This window comes from Coccinella septempunctata, chromosome 5, assembly GCF_907165205.1.
Source record: "Coccinella septempunctata chromosome 5, icCocSept1.1, whole genome shotgun sequence".
NCBI lineage: Eukaryota > Metazoa > Arthropoda > Insecta > Coleoptera > Coccinellidae > Coccinella > Coccinella septempunctata.
In genome coordinates, this window is record NC_058193.1 from 32906610 (window position 1) to 32926410 (window position 19801).

At 36.8% G+C, this 19801-nt stretch overlaps 1 protein-coding gene across 1 annotated transcript; it reads right to left on the reverse strand.

Moving 5' to 3' along the window:
- Positions 1–670: 670 nt before the first annotated feature.
- On the reverse strand, positions 671–18723 carry LOC123314510 (putative leucine-rich repeat-containing protein DDB_G0290503). Its single transcript, XM_044899835.1, has 9 exons — positions 18289–18723; positions 3955–5441; positions 3575–3849; positions 2693–2959; positions 2450–2639; positions 1820–2391; positions 1576–1731; positions 1368–1517; positions 671–1309 (listed from the first exon to the last, which is right to left on the reverse strand). The coding sequence occupies exons 2-9, from the start codon at positions 5411–5413 to the stop codon at positions 1112–1114; spliced, it is 3267 nt and encodes a 1088-aa protein (XP_044755770.1). The 5' UTR covers positions 5414–5441; positions 18289–18723; the 3' UTR covers positions 671–1111.
- Positions 18724–19801: the final 1078 nt, after the last annotated feature.

A 19801-nucleotide genomic window follows, 5' to 3' on the forward strand; every position in this document is an offset into this window, starting at 1 on the left:
AATCCACTGATGAGCTCGAAATATCATTAGGTGAACTTTAATTTTTTTTTTAATGCAAACTTTTTTTGAATTTGTTATTTTTGAATTGGAAAAAAATCTTTTGTCAGTAGATTCTACGTATGAAAGTGCCTAAGAAGATTCAAGTTTCAGGTCTGTAACTCCAAAGACAAAAAAGTTATGAGAACTTTTCGGAATCGTCAAAATCTCAAGTTTTGTTTATAACTCGAAATCTAAAAATGATGGGCCGATTCTGTTTCCAGATTTGAATTGGTCATGAAAAAATAGATCGAGAACCTTATCTGTTTTATTCCAGCTGCTATAGTTCACGATATTCCCTTAGTAGACAACGAATTTTGCCCACCCTGTACATAATTATAACTAGTTTAATATGCGAATAGAAACTGTTCAACTAGAACAATTAAAGGTTGGTAAAACGAATGTTGGTGTGGCGAGAACGGGGTCAATGGTATATTGAACATGACAAAAATAACTTTTCGGTGGTGACTCAGTGAGCGTTTGGAGGGGCATTTGTTTTAATGGGCCCGCAGATCTTATTATCCTCCATGACTGCAATAAGGTATCGTGATTTCATGATAGAACCTATGCGGCAACCATCAGCGACAATTTTATAGATGTTAAGATTTTGGCTGCTCGGGTTAACAAAGAATACTAACTTTCACACTGTTTATTGATTGTTATGTATAAATACAACAATGGCATTACAGTAATTGTTATGTTTATTACATTGTCCAAAAATAGTTAGGCTTTCTCGCAAGCGCTCAATACGGAGAAGTGTTTCAGAACGAGTTATTCAATTTTTTATTATAATACGATCATTAACCTCTACAACGACGTATTAAAATGGAAAATTCGTGTATTGGACGTCACAAATCGGCAATTTTCAGCCTCCCTTCATCACATCTAAAAATTTCAACATCGAAAATTCGTTTATCCTAAAATTAACAAAATATACAGAATAAAAGAAACGTACAAAATAAAACGATAACCGAAAGGTGGTTTGTTTCGAATTCACCTTTAGGGACGATTAACAATAAGTTTAATAAAATCCGTACACGATGAAATGGCTTCATTACATGTGCATTCAAGTTACTCAAGCGGTTGTATTTATCGGGGATGCTATCTCTAAATTCTTGATGACTTGGTGCAAAAGAGCTGCGTTGGCATTCAGATCGGCAGGAGGTACCAGAGGCATTTTCGAAGCGCTCTGGAAACTGACTTCTTCCAGGTCCCTTTGCAGCTTTGCTAGTGGGGGACATTGCTGGACAACACTCTGAACATTGTGCAGTACCTGTAGGTACAAAAAACATGAGGGGGATTGTCAAGAATAGTGATTCACGAAAGCTTACCTCTAGCGCATTGTCTATAGCTTCATACTGCTTCTTAGTTTCAGCAAAAGCTTCTCTAATTCTGTCAATCAGAACCTGTCTATTGGCGGATTCTTTCTTCAATTCCTCCTTCTGCTGTTCATTTTCTATCAGTTCTTTTATTTCAGGACACTGCAGATGAACAAGAAATAAAAGACCTTGCAATTCACGCATGTTGAAAAACTTGTACCTTACTGATTATTCTCCCCATGATTTCTTGGGAGGGAATCTCCCCTGTCTGTTCCCATAATAAAATAGCCTCGTTAACTTCCTCTTGCTTCATTTTGGCGTCCAGTTCTATCTTGGACAATGCAGTGGACAGCTCACAAACATCTTGGTTTTGCTTCTTCAAAAAACAAAGAAAAAATTGAGTATCGTTTTTCCATTTCCCAACATGCCTAACTGGCACATATGGAGTAAAATATTCAACTAACCTCTAGTTGCTCCCTTTGTTTATTCAACTCGATTTTGAATTTATCCAATTCAGAATCTTTTGCAGAGAGCTTCTCCTTCAAGTCTTTCACTTCTGTCTTCAGCCTCGCACCTAGCAATTCCCAATCTTTCAGCTGTTTCACCACGAACTTGTTCGTTTCTTTCTGCTTGTTGATTTGTTCAGAGAAACATTCTCTTTGGTCCTCCAGTTCGTTCATACGTTCTTCAGCGTCTACCTGAACAATCTTTATCACCTTTAGGAGTCTCGTAATAGAGTTATCTACATCGATGACTTGGTCTATCAGGGGGACATTGAAACCATCGTCCACCCCAAATTCGCTGCTGAAGGATAAGGTGAGACTATTAGCCTGCTCGGATCTCTCGCGATTAAGGATGGCTTGCGATAGATCTTTGAGACTCTCGCTGTGAGTGAGCCTTGTGTTGATCATGCTGTGGGTGGAGGAGATCATGTTGTGAGAATGACCATCTGGCACCACTACATCTTCCAAGACGTGTTCCATCATCAAGCAGGGCTCAGTTTCCGAGTCTAGCATCTCATTGGAACTAGACGTTTCTTCGGGAAAGATAAACACATAGAAACAGGAATAAAACTGGTGGATATATGGACTTACCTGTTTGGAGATTACTTCTAGATATATCTCTACTAAAGGGTGCGTTGTTTTTTATGGCATTTATCACAGCAGACACGAACGAAGAACCCTTTGTGGAAGATGGGGAGGTATCATTGAAGCATTTTCTTCCTCTCTCCGGCGTAGTGTCATTACTACTATAGTTGTACGCTTCATTATGGAATATCACATCCTGAAAAGCAATCTTGGTTATCGAAATCAATCTGGTACAGTCAAATCCCTCACCTCTAAATCTTGCTCTGAGATGTTGTAACAAGCGATCAGTTCATTGGCTAACGAATCCAATCTGTTGCTCAAGGCAGAAACAGCAATAGCAGCTCTAGACACTGAGCTACCCTGTTGAACTAAAAGTTCCCTACATCTGGCTTCCAAAGCTCCTAGTTTAGCTTGTAAAGCTAAATTTTCCTGCCTCCTCTTCTCGCTCAGCCTCACCAAATGCTTGCTTTCCTCCTGTTTTTCCATGAGGCCTCTATCTTTTTCGTTCAGAAGAGTCTAGTGGACACACGTTAATTGAAAAGTTTCGTAAGGGATATTTAAACTGTCGTACCTACCAACTCACATCTTAGTATCGCAAGTTTTAGAAATCAGTTAAACACATTGAGATTTTTGAGATGTGGGTGCCCCATCAAGAAATAAGGAATTTTTACTTTTGAAACTAAAATTAATGGAGAAAAGCTGCTGACTTAGCAGACGTGTTCATCATCTTCAGAGTGTTTGAAGTATTTCAACTTAAAACTATCCAAAATTGAGGAACTACTTTAAGCAGCTACTTATTGCTTGTTGGGGAATTGTGATTATCAGAAGAAACACAGGTGTATTCGAGAGAAGTATTGAGATACCAAGAGCTGGTAGGAAAGTTATTGTTAGATACTGGATTCTTGTACCAAGTTCTCTCAAATACCTAAGCTCTAGCAGTTTTTGCAAAATATCATGGCACTTCGGATGCATTATATACCATACCACCAAAAAAAACACCAATATATAAATGAATATTCCCGTTTCTTGTGAAGCTCTTAATGAAACACCCATTGCCCATTAAAGCACAGTATGCTGTTAAAAATAACTACTCTAAAGTCGTTCATTACTGGATGGATTTCGGAAACTCACCTTCAATTTCTTATATTCAGTCTCGGCTTCTCTAAGTGCGTCAGCGAGTGTACTTTTCTCAGCCTGCATGAATTCTTGGAGCTCCATACTTTCTGCCTCTAGCTCCTGATGCTGTTGAATGAGCGTCCTCTGGTTCGCCATCAATTGATCGAGATTTATTTGCAGAGTTCTACATAGCGCATTCAAACGTGAAATCTCTTTCTCTTGATCGATAACCAACGATCTAACGTCTTGGTACCTGGACTCCAGCACTAACAGACTGTCACTAGAGTTATCTGTAAAGAATATGCCGATGGTTAGAAGGGGTGCTAAGCAGCCTAATTTAACTGATGAAAAAGTCAATGGGAGGTTGGTTGAAGGTTTGTGGAGAGATTTCTTACCGTCAGTTGAGTTTTGATCCCCCAAAATCGTCAAAACTCGTTCAGTGTTGTTCTTCAGTTCTTGCTGCAAACCTTCCTTTTCCACTGCTTCAGCTCTCCATTTATCTTCGACCTCCCTCAATTTACAGGTTTGCGTTTTATAATCATTACTGAGAGCTTCGTATTTTTCTGTCATAACCCTAAGTTGTTCCTTCAAGGTTTCAACTTCAGTTATGCTCATGTCTACCTGTATTTCTTTCGCGTCAAACTCTTTATCTTCAGGACTTGGGGGTCTTACAGAGTGTCCCGATAGAGCCTTATCGATGTCCTCCATGGTTAGGGCAGTTTGGAAACCGTTTTCTTGGTAAATTTTTATCTTTTTCCTCCTGCCAAGTGTAGATATCCTCATCGATAGGCTTTCTCTTGGTACAGTCTTTTTGTTTTGTGTTGCTTTGTTTGTGAAAGTTTCCTTGTCTGTTATCTTCCTGGGTTTTTCGATGTCATCTGCGCTCTTTTCTTTCTTCCTCCTGGGTAACGTTGCGTATTTTTCTATTGTCTTAGTATCTAAAGTACTTCGTTTGGTCGTTGGGTCCATACTACCTTTCATCGATTTCGATAAAAGAGGCGCAGGTCTACTGTGTATAGAAGGCCATCTACCATCGTCTGTTGGGGTTGGAATCGGGGTTCTGGTGCTGGAAGGCGTTCTCACTGTCGACGGGCGTTTAGAAGACTCCTTCTTACTAATTTCTAAGTTATTTGGCACTTGTTTATTGCGCAAACAGTTCGTCTTGGCCGTGGATGGAGTCAGCGACTTTCCCTGGAGTCTATCCAAAGATTTCAAGCGCGCAGAATTCGCTTGAGATTTAGGGGTGACCGGAGGCTTGGACCTCGTTCTTTCTTTGGGCGAACTTGGCTTGGGTTTGGGATCGACAGTCACGCGTTTCTTGATAGTCTGATTCCGTTTGGAGTTCTTGGAAGAGGAACTTCCGGTTACGGAGGAACTCTCCGATCCGTTATCACTAGTTCTATCACCGTTTCTGAGTGTGCAATCTCCGAACAGAGACGAGTTACGTCTCACCAAGATATTGTAAGCCTCGTCGATATTCGAACAATAACTAATCGAAGAATCGCAGGATTGAACGTTCTCAAAGTCTTGGAAATGGTTGGAGACGCCACTGTTGGAACTTAGGGTCCTTCTGAAGGCGAAATTATCACTGTTCTCGAACACTTCAACGCCACTGTCACTTCCTTCACAAGATACACTTTTGGCGGGGTTGGCTAGGGTGTTCTCGATTACGGTTATGTTGGACAAGTCGAAGGGGTGGACGGTGAAGTTGTGGTCTTCGTCGCTGACATTGCTTAGTTTGGTGGTTTCTAGCTCGTTTACGGCACTGGAACCCTGGTCATCTTCGGGAGGTGTAGTTGTGATTTCTGGCGATGAAACATCACCAGTCTGGCTGGGAGGGGACTCCTCCTCCATTTTGCACTGTCTCTAGGTGTTATTCATTCTGCAACAAAAAATAGACGGGTTATAAATACGGCACTGCCTCATCGCCACAATTTTATTCATGATTCGATTACGAATTGGAATTATGCTGAGCGGAAAAGATTTGCCAAACGTTTTTTACGAGCAGCGCCAGCTCTTGTAGACGTACTAAGGCTTGAACTGCTTGTTTTACGTTGTTTTTTGTTCTTAAGATCGTTTAAGTTGTCTCGCCAAGTAGTTTTCTGATAATGAAAGATTCGTGATGTCTGTTTTATTTAAATTATTCATACAACCTTTTCGTGTATAGTATCTTCAAGTAATTCATGAAGAAAGGGACACGGAACCGGATCAAGTTACCTCTAATAGGATTCTTTGAGAGAAATACAATCTCATTATCTCAAGGCGATCATCTAAGATTACGAGCCGATATACCCAGGACGTTTAGATTCGATATTCAGTTTCCTGCTAAACTAGAAAAGCATTTCATGCCCACATTAATGTATTATATTACGATATATGTGTGGTAGCAAATGTTCCACTTATTCGATCTTTTAAATTATCAAGTACGCTATGAATACCCTTGTAATTCTAGTCACCAAAGAAGGCTTTGATGTCACGCAATATTTATGCCTCATCATTTTGGAATTTTCCCTTATTTGTTTCAATTTACTGCCTGCCTCTGGACCAGGAGCCAAATCTTGTTTTGTGTTTATGGTATCAGATCTGTATATTTATCGAATCTAGGCAAAACACCGTAATTGTATAAATAAAGCAGAGAACTTTTCATCTTTGCTGTCACGTTGTTTATATGCAGGGTGATCCATTAAAAAATGCAATCAGACGTAGACTTCAAACATTGCAATGTTTTATTGAATATTTTCATCATCATATGTATGTGTTAGGCCTCCCTATATATCTTATTCTTCCCTTTGCTTTTACAGATCGCTTTATTGATAGATCTATTTACAACATGTTACATGCCCTAGCTTTTATCATTGGCGTGGGCCTTTATGAGATAATTTTAGATGTATGTTTTACTAGACATGATAGTGTTGATGAAAAACATCCGGTTATAATATGTTGTACGAGGTATACGCACCATATTTAATTTTTATTGCTGGAGTAAAATTTGAGCTGTGTTCATATTGAAGAATCAGAAATGGGAATTGATTTGAGAAATTCAGGCCTTATATTTCGATAATGAAAGGAGGTCCAGGTCTCATCAAAATTGATTAAACTCCACGTGGAACTGAAATTCTGTTCATTACCAGGCATACTTTCCTTGAGCAATTGAAACAATTAATACAGTGAGGAAATAAACAGAAAATTGATTACATAATTAGTTAAAAATTGGAGAGTAATTAATTAGGTTCATTAAATAATGCGATAGAGAGTATTGGACAAAGTGTATACAACCTGTTACACTGTATTTTATTTAATTAGATAATAATGCACCACTCCCTTGAATTTCTATTTCTGTCTGTGCAGTTTCATCCAACGACATTGAATTTATTAATTCAGATCGAAATTAACATCAGAGATAATTATGATATATGAACGTCATCGTATTGATATAAAGAAAACAGGAAATGAATTCAGTTTCCCATTTCCATTCATTCATAAGGAAAAAGACTTTATTCTCTATTGTAAAGCTTATTTATTGTTCTTTTCAAGCATCTCATGTTGCAGTGGAGTGGTATTATATTTTCCACAACCTAGAAAACGACTCTAATGCCCTTCAAGGTTGGGTACGAATTGAATCGGTAACAATGGACTTTTCTACTTGGGTATCCACTCATATTCTTTCTTTCATAAACGCTGGATTATGAGATGAAGCGCCTTTATACGCTGTATCTCGGTAAACGGCACCCTGATCATTAAAAATGCTGAAAATGAAGACTAACCGGCACGATAATTAAAAAAATTATGAACGAAATATTTACGACTGTATATCTTCAGCAAAAAGTGCCAATAAAAAAATATAAGACTCTCTCCATCTCTGTGAAAGTAAACTGAATGCGAGACTAAATGCTATTGTTGTCTTGAAACTTGAAACCATATTTATCACCCAATGGAAGACTGAAAAAAATTTACTCTATTATGGTCTTGGGGTATTCCTGCAATTCATAGTTTTGCTTCATTGATCGACTATTACAGATCAGTAGTCAAGCGCATCTAACCTAGACTTTTCCCATGATAAATGTATCCTCAATAGTTGTATATATCACACCCAAAACATTTTTTCAACAAGATCCAAAGGAAGAAAATAGTACATGAATAAACTTGAGTTATTATGTTCATCCGCTAGCTTATTCTGTTGTATAAGCTATAGATCTAACGGAAAAAATATAGCAATGGTATTTTCAAATAGCTGATGACATCTTCTTGGTTCTACCAAGAATTTTTGGGTTATATCCCCAAGCCCCTACCACCCAGACTTCTGTATGCCACGAGGTTTTCCAAGAGTGGTCCACCTGTATCTCAGCTATTCTAGTCTTATACAATACATCCATTTGATAATGGTTTTGTTCACTTGGGTTGGTATGCAGAAGTATGAAATGATTTGATGATAGTTTTCATCTCAAAAAAAAAACTCTTTTTCTCTTTTTACAACCGACCTTGCTGTCGGAAATCCCGTCTTCACCAAATCAATTGTTCCGAACTATGTTCTGGAAAATCTGATCGATGGAGGAACAAATGGAGCTTCCGCACACACACAGATCGACCTCAAATTGTCAAGTTCGTTTCGAATCCGAAATGCATTTACCCGGAAAATGTAATTTTATAGATCGACGCTAGGTTGGCATTGAGATTAAAAATAGTATTAGATGAATGAAATAATGAACGGTACACAAATCGATGTCTGTCGACGTCCCTTTTCTATTATTGATGTTGCGACCCACCCTAAAGTGGAGCTTCATGACGTATGGGGGCAAAGCATGCGTGCAAATCCCGATGGCGAACCTTTAGGGGTGCAAACAATGTGGGGTTTGCCCGAGGTTGACGAATGATGAATGTGAGGGAATTCTTCATTTTCAGCAATAGAAAAAGAGTGACACTTTTCGAAAAACAACCTTTTAAAAGTACTTTTCTTCCATTCCAAGTCCAAGTTTATTTTTCCATGTTGGTACTCTTATACATAGCCAATTCATGCCTATAAAGCAACAATAGAGAATGAGCTGCACAAGGAACTAACCAATACATCACGTTATAATTAGAATTAATAAAGGCCTCCCACATGGCAAGAGCGGAACAGACAGACACCCTGTTAGACGAAAAACTGAAAGCTCATTCTCCTCCTGTTTGTTTTATTCATGAGACTGACTCATTGATCTCCATATTTTACAAAGAGGTGAAACGACGGCATTGACCAGTACACGCTGATTTCCATGCCATATATGAGAAGACAACTACGCGGAATGGGTCCTCAGGTCTTGGCGACCTTTATCAACCGACCAAACAGTGTTGCTTAATCAGGTAACTGCACAATGAAGCAACAACCTTTTAGAGAACTCCCCTGGGACTTGAAAGTTTAACGACATTTTTCAAAGGGAAAAAATAGAGCTATCATTCATCTGAATGATTATCTGGAAGCTGGAAGTACGAGGATGTATTGATATCTACTTAGCCTAGACCAGTTCCATGCATAAAAAATATTGCGTTACCATAGCAACGAACAATAACTCATTAGAAGTGTCAGTGTGAAGTTTGAGGTCAAAAAAGTAAACCAGAGTTACGCAATAAATTAAAAGAAAAAGATGTCCACTGAAATTGTGAAAATCGAAAAATTGGAGTATCGAGCCATCATCAAGTACCTGTATTTAAAAGGGTTAAGAGGTAAGCAGATTTACGAAGATATGCTTAATACCCTTGGTGATCAATGTCCTTCGTATGCGACCGTGAAAAATTGGACTGGAAGCTTCAAAAGAGGTAAATTTTCCATTGAAGATGATGACCGATCGGTAAGGCCAGTTTCTATGTCAGTCCCCGAAAATATCGATGCCATGACTTTATCAGACCGTCGAATTGGGCTAAAACGGATATCTGAAGCACTGAATATTTCATACGCAAGCGTTCATCATATAGCTCACGTCAATTTGGACAAGAGAAAAATTGCTGCAAAATACATCCCCAAATGTTTGAATGTTGACCAAAAGCGTGCAAGGGTAGAAGCATCGCGTTCGATCTGTGCTCGATTTGAAAACGATGTAGACTTCTTAAACCGAATTGTTACTATGGATGAGACTTGGGTACATTTCTACGATCCAGAAACAAAGCAACAATCGATGGAATGGCGACACTCTGGTTCTTCAAGACCTAAGAAGTTTCGTGTCCAAAAATCTGCTGGAAAAGTTATTGCTTCAGTTTTTTTGGGATTGCCATGGAAAAATCATGATTGATTTTTTGGATAAGGGTAGATTACTATTCGACATAACTGACCACTCTACGGGAAAAAATGTAAGAGAAAAGACGCGGAAAGCTATCTAAAAGTGTTGTGTTTTTGCAGGACAACGCCCCTGTACACAGATCACATGTTGCCATGCAAAAACTTCGTGATTTAGGGTTTGAATTACTAGAACAACCCCCTTATTCACCAGATTTGGCTCCATCCGACTATCTTCTATTTCCTCAACTGAAAAAATGTTTAAAAGGTCGTAAATTTTTTTCCAAAGAGGAGGTTATAAAAGCTGTGGAGGTCCGGTTTGCAGAGCAAGAAGAAAACTTTTTTTTGAAAGGTCTAGAGAGGTTACAGGTTCGCTCTAATAAATGTATACAATTAAGAGAAGAATATGTTGAGAAATAAAATATTTTGACATTGAAATTTTGTTTGGTTCTATAGTAGGCTAAGAATCTTTCAATATATCCTCGTATCTGATAATCGCTCAAATACCGGATCAAATAAAACTAATGTACCAACATTCGAATCGATCATAATTCTTGCTCTCCAGGAAAATGTCCATTTCAAACCGTTCCAGGAAATTTATTAAACCCCACAAAGCAACATTCTATCCACCGGTTTCACCATAAAACAGAGCCAACAAGCTACCGATAAATCTCTGGCAGATTCAAAATAAACTCTCGCAGAAATGCTTCGAGCCACTCTGCCTGCTCTTATTGCATTTCGTGCTAAGAGATGCTTCGGATTTCTTATTAAATGAATGCATCTGGAATCGCTGGGTACGAAAATAAAACCAAAATGACGATAATGTCAGTTTTACAGCTGGCATTTTTGGACGTCTGGCATTTTCCTCTGTCCATATACAGGATAAGACTGTCCGTGAACCTTTGAGATGGGCTAAATGGATTCGCAAGAATTCAAAACGGAATTTTTTGATAGGTATGTATTTTCACACTCAAAAATTGTCATCCATTTCAAATTGCTCATTAATCAGATACGTTAGGAGAGAAGTATTGTATTCATAATATTGGACAATTAAATCAATTTTTAATCTTTATTGATGTGATTTTCTTGATCTTATAAGTGATATATGTAATTAGCAACGACAATCTCCTGAAAGGTGCATAGAACCAATTAAACTTTTTTCATTGCGATGATTTATGATTATTATTCATACAACTGATAGCACATTATGACCAGCTCTGCATACTTCATAACCAGCAGATCGTAAAATGAAATACAAGTTATATCACTGAACATTCTTTCATAATAATTCTTCAACAATATGCTGAGAAGTTCAATGTTTCTTCGATTATACAGTTTCAGTTACATTCATTGCAGTTATAAGAGTATTTATATCATCTCATGTTTTATGTCATTACTTATATCCGAGTGTTTTTATATTATGCAAAGTTTTAAACCACCTCTATTCGCAGCACATTTTTCATTATAATTCAATTCTAGAACTTCTTCGCCAATTTCTCAGCTAGAGATTGGTTTTTATTTTTACTCAAACGCGTTTGGATATGAGTGAAAATGACCATTTCCAAGAAAGTCTACCGTTTCACTTCATCGAACCAAGAACTAATTAGGTCTTCAATAGTGTTCTGGTTACTTGATCGAATCTTATAGAGATGATAGTGGAGTAGGTCGAAAACAGGAAATATCTACTCGATATAAAGTGGGTTTGACACAATTAAATTGTTATCTTATACCTTCTACTATCGCTTATGTTCGCAGCTGGGGAAACAATGAATTTTTTCCAGGTGAAAGAAACTGCCACACTACTGAGGTTTCAAGACGTTTACAATACAAATACAGACTTGAATATACCGAGATGTCAAAAAAATGTGGGTAATTCACATAAGAAAAAAATTCCACTGCTTTTCAAGGGTCTATATGCTTTAGGGGGCTGTATCTATTCAGGGGCTGCTCAAAAAAATTGCATTTGCAATTGCAACATTATATAACTGACCGTTCTCAACGTTTCACGTTTTTAAACTCTTGACATTTAGAACACAAAGAGTACACGGTGGATTATTTTAGATGTCCCGTTTTTGACGCACGTCGCTGGATCTATTTTCGTTGAGAATTTTCGGTATGCGGAATCTGAAAACTTGTCGTTTTGTTTTGGTGCCACTCTGTAGATTCGCGGGACCGAGGAGTTGCCAGACAGTTAAAAACAAACGATTAGCTGTGAAATATTCGGCAATTAAACGTTTTCGAGCATCTGTTTGTCTGCCCCAATGAACAAAGAATCGAAAAATCGAAATTTTTGAGGAAATAATTCACACAAAAAATTTGCGTATAATGGTTGTTTTTATTTTGAAAATTTGCTCGTTGAATACTACGAAATTGATCTCCCTTCTATTCTATTAAAAGTCTCACTCTGTATTTCTATCCCCGAATGTTCCCTTTCACCATTTCACTAAAAACTCAATAAATGTTCCCCGATTATTCAAATAAACCAACATTCTTCTGTAAATAGATGCAACCTTGATTAATTTCTTTCACCTTTAATAATGAAACGAGTGAATGCTATATTAAGACAGTGCAGTTCGACATTTCCATTTCTCGTTATAATTAATGCCTTCAAAGTTACAAAATAAGGAGAAAGAAAGTTGTAGGTTGCATATATCATGTAAGTACGTCCATAGGACTTACATAATATCTACTTATAAACCGTAAACAAGCATAAATGATACGGTTTTATCAAGATGGGAGTGTAGGTACATTTAGAGTTTACGAGTTTGATATATGACCCCAATTTCATCACAGCTACTGGTGTCCAGAGAAGCTACATTAAAAAGGAACATCTGGGAAACTATCCCACACCTTCAAATAGGTGTGGTGTCAATTCTCCAATCCATTAAAAAGGGTTTATCTGTAAGAATTTTATCAGTTGAGAATAATCTATATGATTATATTTTCATATTTCTTAGAATTTCTTTAGATATTTGCAGATTTTTAAACTTATAGATAGGAAAATATTTGGATTCACGAAAGCTTTCAAAAGCACTCAGGCAGAACAAACAAGTGCTCGTGCTGGGCCCATGAAAGAATGAAAATGTTACATTTTTTATCTCTGGATTTTTTTACATATTTGAGGTGAATCTTGGAGGTCTTCGATAGAGCATAGATTCATAAAATCTCATTCAAAATTATGAGAAATGTGAAGAGGCAGAAATCAGATTGAAAAGTTCATCATGAATTCGACAGCATTTAGGGAGATATAATTGTTGATGAGGTCTTCAATGAATAATGTAATGTAGTGTGACCATCTTGGTAAGGAAGTTCGTTTACCCCAATGAAACGCTGATGCTGGTGCTTGTAGTTTGCTGGAAACTTCCATCGAGAACCATATGGAAGTAATAAAATGTTATGTTAACTTTGTAGGACGAAACTTGATGTAATTATCATCAACTCTCGGAATTTTTGGAGTAAGGTTTGTTTCCATAATTTGTCCCAACCCTGTTCATCTCAAAAATACTATTATTTTCATTCCTCAACACCCATCTCATATCCGAATGAACAATTTAAGAAAAATAAATTGATGGAACTTTCTAACAGGGTACATAAATCATCTCATCTGCTGTTTATACAAGCCATATGAACAGATGTTACACAATTAAGGTTTATTGGACATTTCGGCCTATAAAATCCCTAGGGAGCTGTTTCAGCGCGTGCTGAAGAGGGAGAAATTGGATCGATCGATGTTTTCCATCCTCCATGGATTGGGTACATCGAGAGGCAAGCTCCAGGTCGATGCATTTTCATATTCCCCAGAAATTCACACAGATATAGTGTGCGAAAAAGTCGTATTCGTCCCATGGCTACTAGATTGAACTTCTTTCTCTTTTTGGCTATTTTTACTTGCCAAATTTAGGGGGCTGTAACTTTCGAAAGATGTGGCCTCCTGGCAAAAATAAAAAATGGGATATACTAATTTTGTCTCGACAATCTGTGTAATTTCGGTACAAGTGTATGTAACTATCAATCTATAAGGGTGAGCGTGTTTTTGGGGGATATTTTCTGGCTTCAGAGCACGTTTATGAATTAAAGCAATAACACAGCTTTATCCTTGAGATAACCCCTGGTGAAATACCTCGGAGAGAAAGAAATATTTCATTATATTTATCCTGTGTACACAACAATCGATGAAGATATGACCTCCATTCTAACCCCTCATATCTATACGCTTTCATGGTTAGTTTGAATAGGGGGATATAACTGGTTAACCTTGACAATTTTAATGGACAATATCGTAACGATAAGGTCGAAAATAACGAACTCTACTATAGCTGTTATATCGAGAAATATATGCGAATTTTACCAAGAAGATGTGTCGAACCAAATTCGAAAAATTGGCACTATTTTCGCAGTATTATAAATAGATTTCATACACATATTGCTTTTTATTTTCTTGTAATGGTATTTACTACACGCATTTTTAAATTTAAGGGTCTCTTCTCATGACCATCTTGTGTATTGGTCTCAGACACTCCGTAAAATGTGAAAACACCTTAAATGAACCGTTTCATCTCCATTCAAATATTCCACACGCATTGTCCCTTACTATGCAAAGCACAGGCACAAATTCGTCACAAATACAAATAGCCACGGAAATAGTACAGGTTGAACGAACTGCTAAATCTCAATTCTGCACCCATAGAAACGAGCTGCACCTGTGAATAAATTCAATACCTAAACGGAAAGATTCAACCAGGTGTGGCAGAGCAGATCTGATCAATAATTCCGCCCGCAAACGATTGGTTCCGTTAAAATTTAGGCACTCGTTAAGTTTTCTGTTTGCCAGAGATGATTTTCAAGTGCAGTGAAGGAAATGGGTTGGTAAACACCCTGTATGTTACCAAAAGTTGGGGAACTTGGTTATTAATCGGTGTTCTGTGGGTACCGGAAACAGAATACAGAAAAACGAACAATGCAAGCAGCTCATGACCTCAGAATTGAATGTAAGATTACTGCATTGTGCTCAACCATTTATCCATGCTTTATCAGTTCCTCTGAATTGAACGTAAAAGATTGAAAAACCTTCTGATATTATAACAGTTTAGGTTTCGATGTTTAGCAAGAAAGCCTTCTATCAGCCTTCCAGATTTTTTCCTAAAAACTGTACTGGTGAGGTGATACCCTGATGATATTAGGCACCTGGTACTTCGTTATTGTAGATTCGAAATTGTGGGAAAAAGAAAAATGTAACTCTGATGCGTACTCAAGACAACTCTGATGGTTTCTATGTTTCTAAGTAAAAAAATGTATGATTGTAAAAGGTAACGTTCGAAGAAGTGTGCTCAAAAGTAACAAACCAACACATATAACATTTATAGCGTTTTTTATCTTCAGAAAATGTAAGAACCTAAAAAATACTAAGCTATAAGTCACAGACATTTCCAAAAGGATTTCTCCGCTGATTTTCATCTGACAATGATCTGAGAGATGCGTGTGTAATGGTGCTGAAAAACAGTTTTGAATCACCCTGCTTGATTGGTAACATTGCGGAAAATCGCTGTGGGTTATAACCAATTTCTCGTACCATGAACGAACCCATCGATGTGGGGTCCACTGGAACGACCTTGCAAGGTAATCCTCTCTTAGCGTAAAGGTCATTACACCATGGCATACATATAGGTATACAATATGTATGTATATGGCACCGTGGAGTGTTAAATAACGCGAGTTGTGAAATTAAAGCGAAATCTCAACTGTGGCAACCTACAATCTTGGAAGATATTATAAAACAGCGAAGACTTGAGAAGATTTTGCCCCCTTGCTGAGATCATTGCAATTTCCAGATGTATTAGTTCGTACATCTGGTGATAACATTCACTTCAAGTTTCAGTGACTCCTTAGCAGCATGCAATCTAATATGATTACCGAGATATACAGGGTGTAAATGAAAAGTTATGGCATCTGAAAAGCACTTTTTAATTTTTCTTAGAGACCAGAAGCATTCTATGTGATATTTTTCCGCAACTATCCATTTAATCCCTGTTTATCTCATGTCCTCTCAATTTCATCAATGAAAACCTGAGAATCTCCCAATTATTGACACCCCATATCTCATAAAGTGTAGTTATTTGACCTTTCACCCCTTGTTTTCTGCCAAGAATCCCCTAAAAACTTATCAATTTGGAATGATGAGGAAAATAAACGATATTCCAACATTTTTACGACAATACAAAATTTTCTGATTTCTTATTACAAGACTATCTTCAACAGGCCTCTTTCGCACTTGGTGAAATAACTCCTTCAAACAAGTACCTACACGCTATCTTCGAAGCATTGAAGAACACTCATTCGTTAAATCCATGTAGTGTGAGTGGATTTTTCGATAAGACGACAAAGTTGATTCACCTTCTGACTTGAAAACTCAATTTCTCTGAAATATAGTAGAAGCATTTCCTGTGTTTGCGATTAAATCAACTGGTATAAAGTGATAAGCATATTTAGCGTGAATGTCGGTTACAACTTACAGCACTTGCTCTTTCTCTCCTCGATCTGGATAGATATATTCATCTATGCTATGCTATGGATAATACTTCCAAGGTATGAGGGATATAAATATGATAGTTTATTACCCTACACATTATTTTCGTTTTCCCCGATACTTTCACTTTGTTTCGAAGATTGCAATACCAATAAAAACGTCTGAAGATGCCATCAAAAATGTTCCTCAATATCCTTGAATAATTGATTATTTTAGTAGCAATATTTTCAAAATGATTTCTTCTTCTGTATAGTCCAAACGACCACGTTTTCTATAAATTCGATTCTGTGAAATAAAACGTCCACTTCTCATCAATGGAATTTCAATTTTATGGAGGCCCATAAAGAGATTTCCACCACGTCAAAAATATTTACGTTTCATGTATCCGATAAAGATTTGATCGATCTAAACCGTAAAACTTATCAGCCGATCCAATCATCTATTCCAATTATTAAATTTTCATCACTTTCCCTGTGGATCCCATCACACCATTTAAATAGCATAATAATAATAATTGTGGTGAGTTCTAAAAGTGCAATGAAAGTGAAGAATTAACTAGAGAGTTTGTACTTTTTCTCACCGATATTACAAAACGCCCATTGTTAGTATGGAAATAGTTCCAACGATCAAATTTGCAATGAATATAATTTTTACACGCTATAATGCGTGTTTGATTAGGTATTATTTCGATGGGAATGGACAAACTTATGTATTCTAAACGTCGGTATTTAGAGAATGAAGAAAATGTTTAATTTTCACACATTTCCTTTTCTGTTACTGTTCCAGTCATTCTGCTGACAGCTGGGATTAATAGGGCTTTGATTATATCGCTTATGTAGAAGTACGTTATGTAATACTATGCAAAATTCGGCTATTCCTGACAGTTCGTTTAAGGAGGGAGACGCTTACCCTCATTTATGTTTTTATGAACCCTTTTTGAGTAGGTATGACTTGGTCATCAGGTAATTCAGGTATTTTATGAACTCTTCAATAATACATGAAATGATGATGCATTTCTCTACAAAATAATAGGTAAATACCATGAATTTTGTGGGTTATTACTTTTCGCTCAGTTTCTATTACAAACGGTAAAAATGCATCACTGTTTTCAACTCTTTCAGATGGTTTTTCTGGGGTTTACAGCATCGGACCAAGTATACCTTTTTTATGAGATTGAGGTTTTCAATTTCAAATTTGCGTATTGCAAAAGTTAGGGTGATTCTAATGGGTGGTAAACCCATTTCAAAATGCTTTCGAAACATTTCCGGATATGAAAATTACGTCATATCATATCATAAAATCATTCATTTTGTTACAGCCATTCACCATACATATTTTTTCATTATTTCAAGGAAAAATATTAGGCAAACCTATTTAATTCATTATAATGAAATTGAAATGAATAGTGCAATAACCCCTTCATAAATGAAACCTTGAAAACACGTTTTGGCACTTGGGTAAAGATTGTTTGTTCAATGGATAAAACCGAAACACATTAGATCATCACCGAGTCATTATAATTATTATATTGTTATCATACCTGTTATATTATATTATATCTCTTTGTTTCTACTGATTTCTGTAGATTTTCAGATTTTAAGCAGAATTTTAAAGATGTGTGTAAATGAGATAGGTAATAGGTAATAGATATCCCAAATCTCCCCTGGTTTTAGACGTAGATGCAGGGATTTTAACAAGGGCAAACGAATGATTTTTGAAAACTTGTGAAATGTGTGTGAAATGTATGTAATGATTCTGTTTTTATACCCTGCATTTCTTCGTCATAATCTGTAGTTAGTATTGTATTCATATACAATTTTTCAACGATTCAAGTTGATGACATTTTCTTTTTTGAAATCAATCTAATTTCATGTTCCATTTATTTCTTAGTTAGGCATTAAAAAAGGCGGGAAATTTAAGTTGAAAAAAAGAGATGTTATATTTCGGAATTTCATATCTTACCATCAATTCAAAATCCGCATAAAATGACACTATAGGGTTGAACGATCTACGTATTCGAACCAAAACGTCCAAATGTATATTTCAATCGGAAGGTGAGTTCAAACCGACGATTATTCTAGTCAGACCAACCGTCTATTCGGACGTTGCACAAATTAAACATCACATCAACCACATATTTGACGAACGTCAGGATCTGGGTGTGAGTTCTTTTCCCGGTTCAACCGACGGTCACTTTGGCCCCTTATTATTATTATTCTTCTATCAGTTAGTTGAATATTCAAGGATCAGACGGAGAGACATCGCCCGGTCTACGTAAAATACGATGTACAACATCAAGAAGAGGAAGTTTACGGACTCCAGTTCGATCAGTAACAAAACAATCAGAGCAAATACCCAGCAGGGATCCATTGAAGAGGGGCCCGCGCGTACTGAACGATCGCGAGGGCTGCGCGTGCGTCTCCTCCGATAATGTTAATTTTTTGGCGATTTTTTTTCTAATTGCTGGGAGAATTAGTTTCATCTTGACTTGGGAGACTTTGGGAGCGGTTGAGATTGAACACATACTAGCTTCTCTGTCTTATTTAAGGAGGGTGGCCCCCTGTAGACTTATTGTTAGTACCTATTCATGAAAACACATGGAGAGACTCCACCAAATATTTTTATTTTTGATAGGATTTTATTGTGCTGAAGGATGAAGTAAATATTCTTATATTGCAGGATCTCGTTTGGAATGATGGTTCAGTACAATAATTGTAGAAAAATTTCCAAATTTCTAATGAGACCCACGTGTACACGAATCTCCTGAAAATCTAAACAGTTTATAAAAAAACTTTTCTTTGTTCGACTTTAAAATCCTAGTATTTTTGCACCACTTCACTGGGAAACAATAATTTATCAATTCCTAAACTTAGATTCGTTTTTGAAACAGTATAATCACTTCTGTGAATTACTCGATTTCATATTCATACAAAAATTGTACGGAAAAACTCAAAAGTCATCTATTGATCAACTTCGTCACTATGCGCTCACAGATAAAGAACTCTGTAAACAACAAAGAAGAAACTTTACAGGTTTCGTAACTTGACTCATAGATGGCGGATTCCTTGGAATCAGTATCAAAGATAACTGTTATCTTTGAATCAACATCGAACTCTAGAAAACATTTTTTTCATTTTTCGTACTAAATATTCGAAAAAATAGGTCAACTTTGAGGAGCTGTAGCAGCCCAGAAAAAAGGCACTACACATAAGCTGATTTTTTATGATAAATTGTGTTTTTTTTGCGAATAGAAAAAACCAATTTTCATTAATCTAGCGCGAACAGTCTAGATTTTATGATTTTTTCCGCGGAGGTCCAAAATTTCCGATTTTTCATCGACCATAACTCGAAACCTAATCCTTTCAGCAAAATTCTGTTTGCATATTCGTAATCTACGCCTTCGATTCAATAAATAATCCAATTTTGGTGGAAATCGGAGAATTCCATCGGAGAAAATTTTTCAAATTTTTCCATG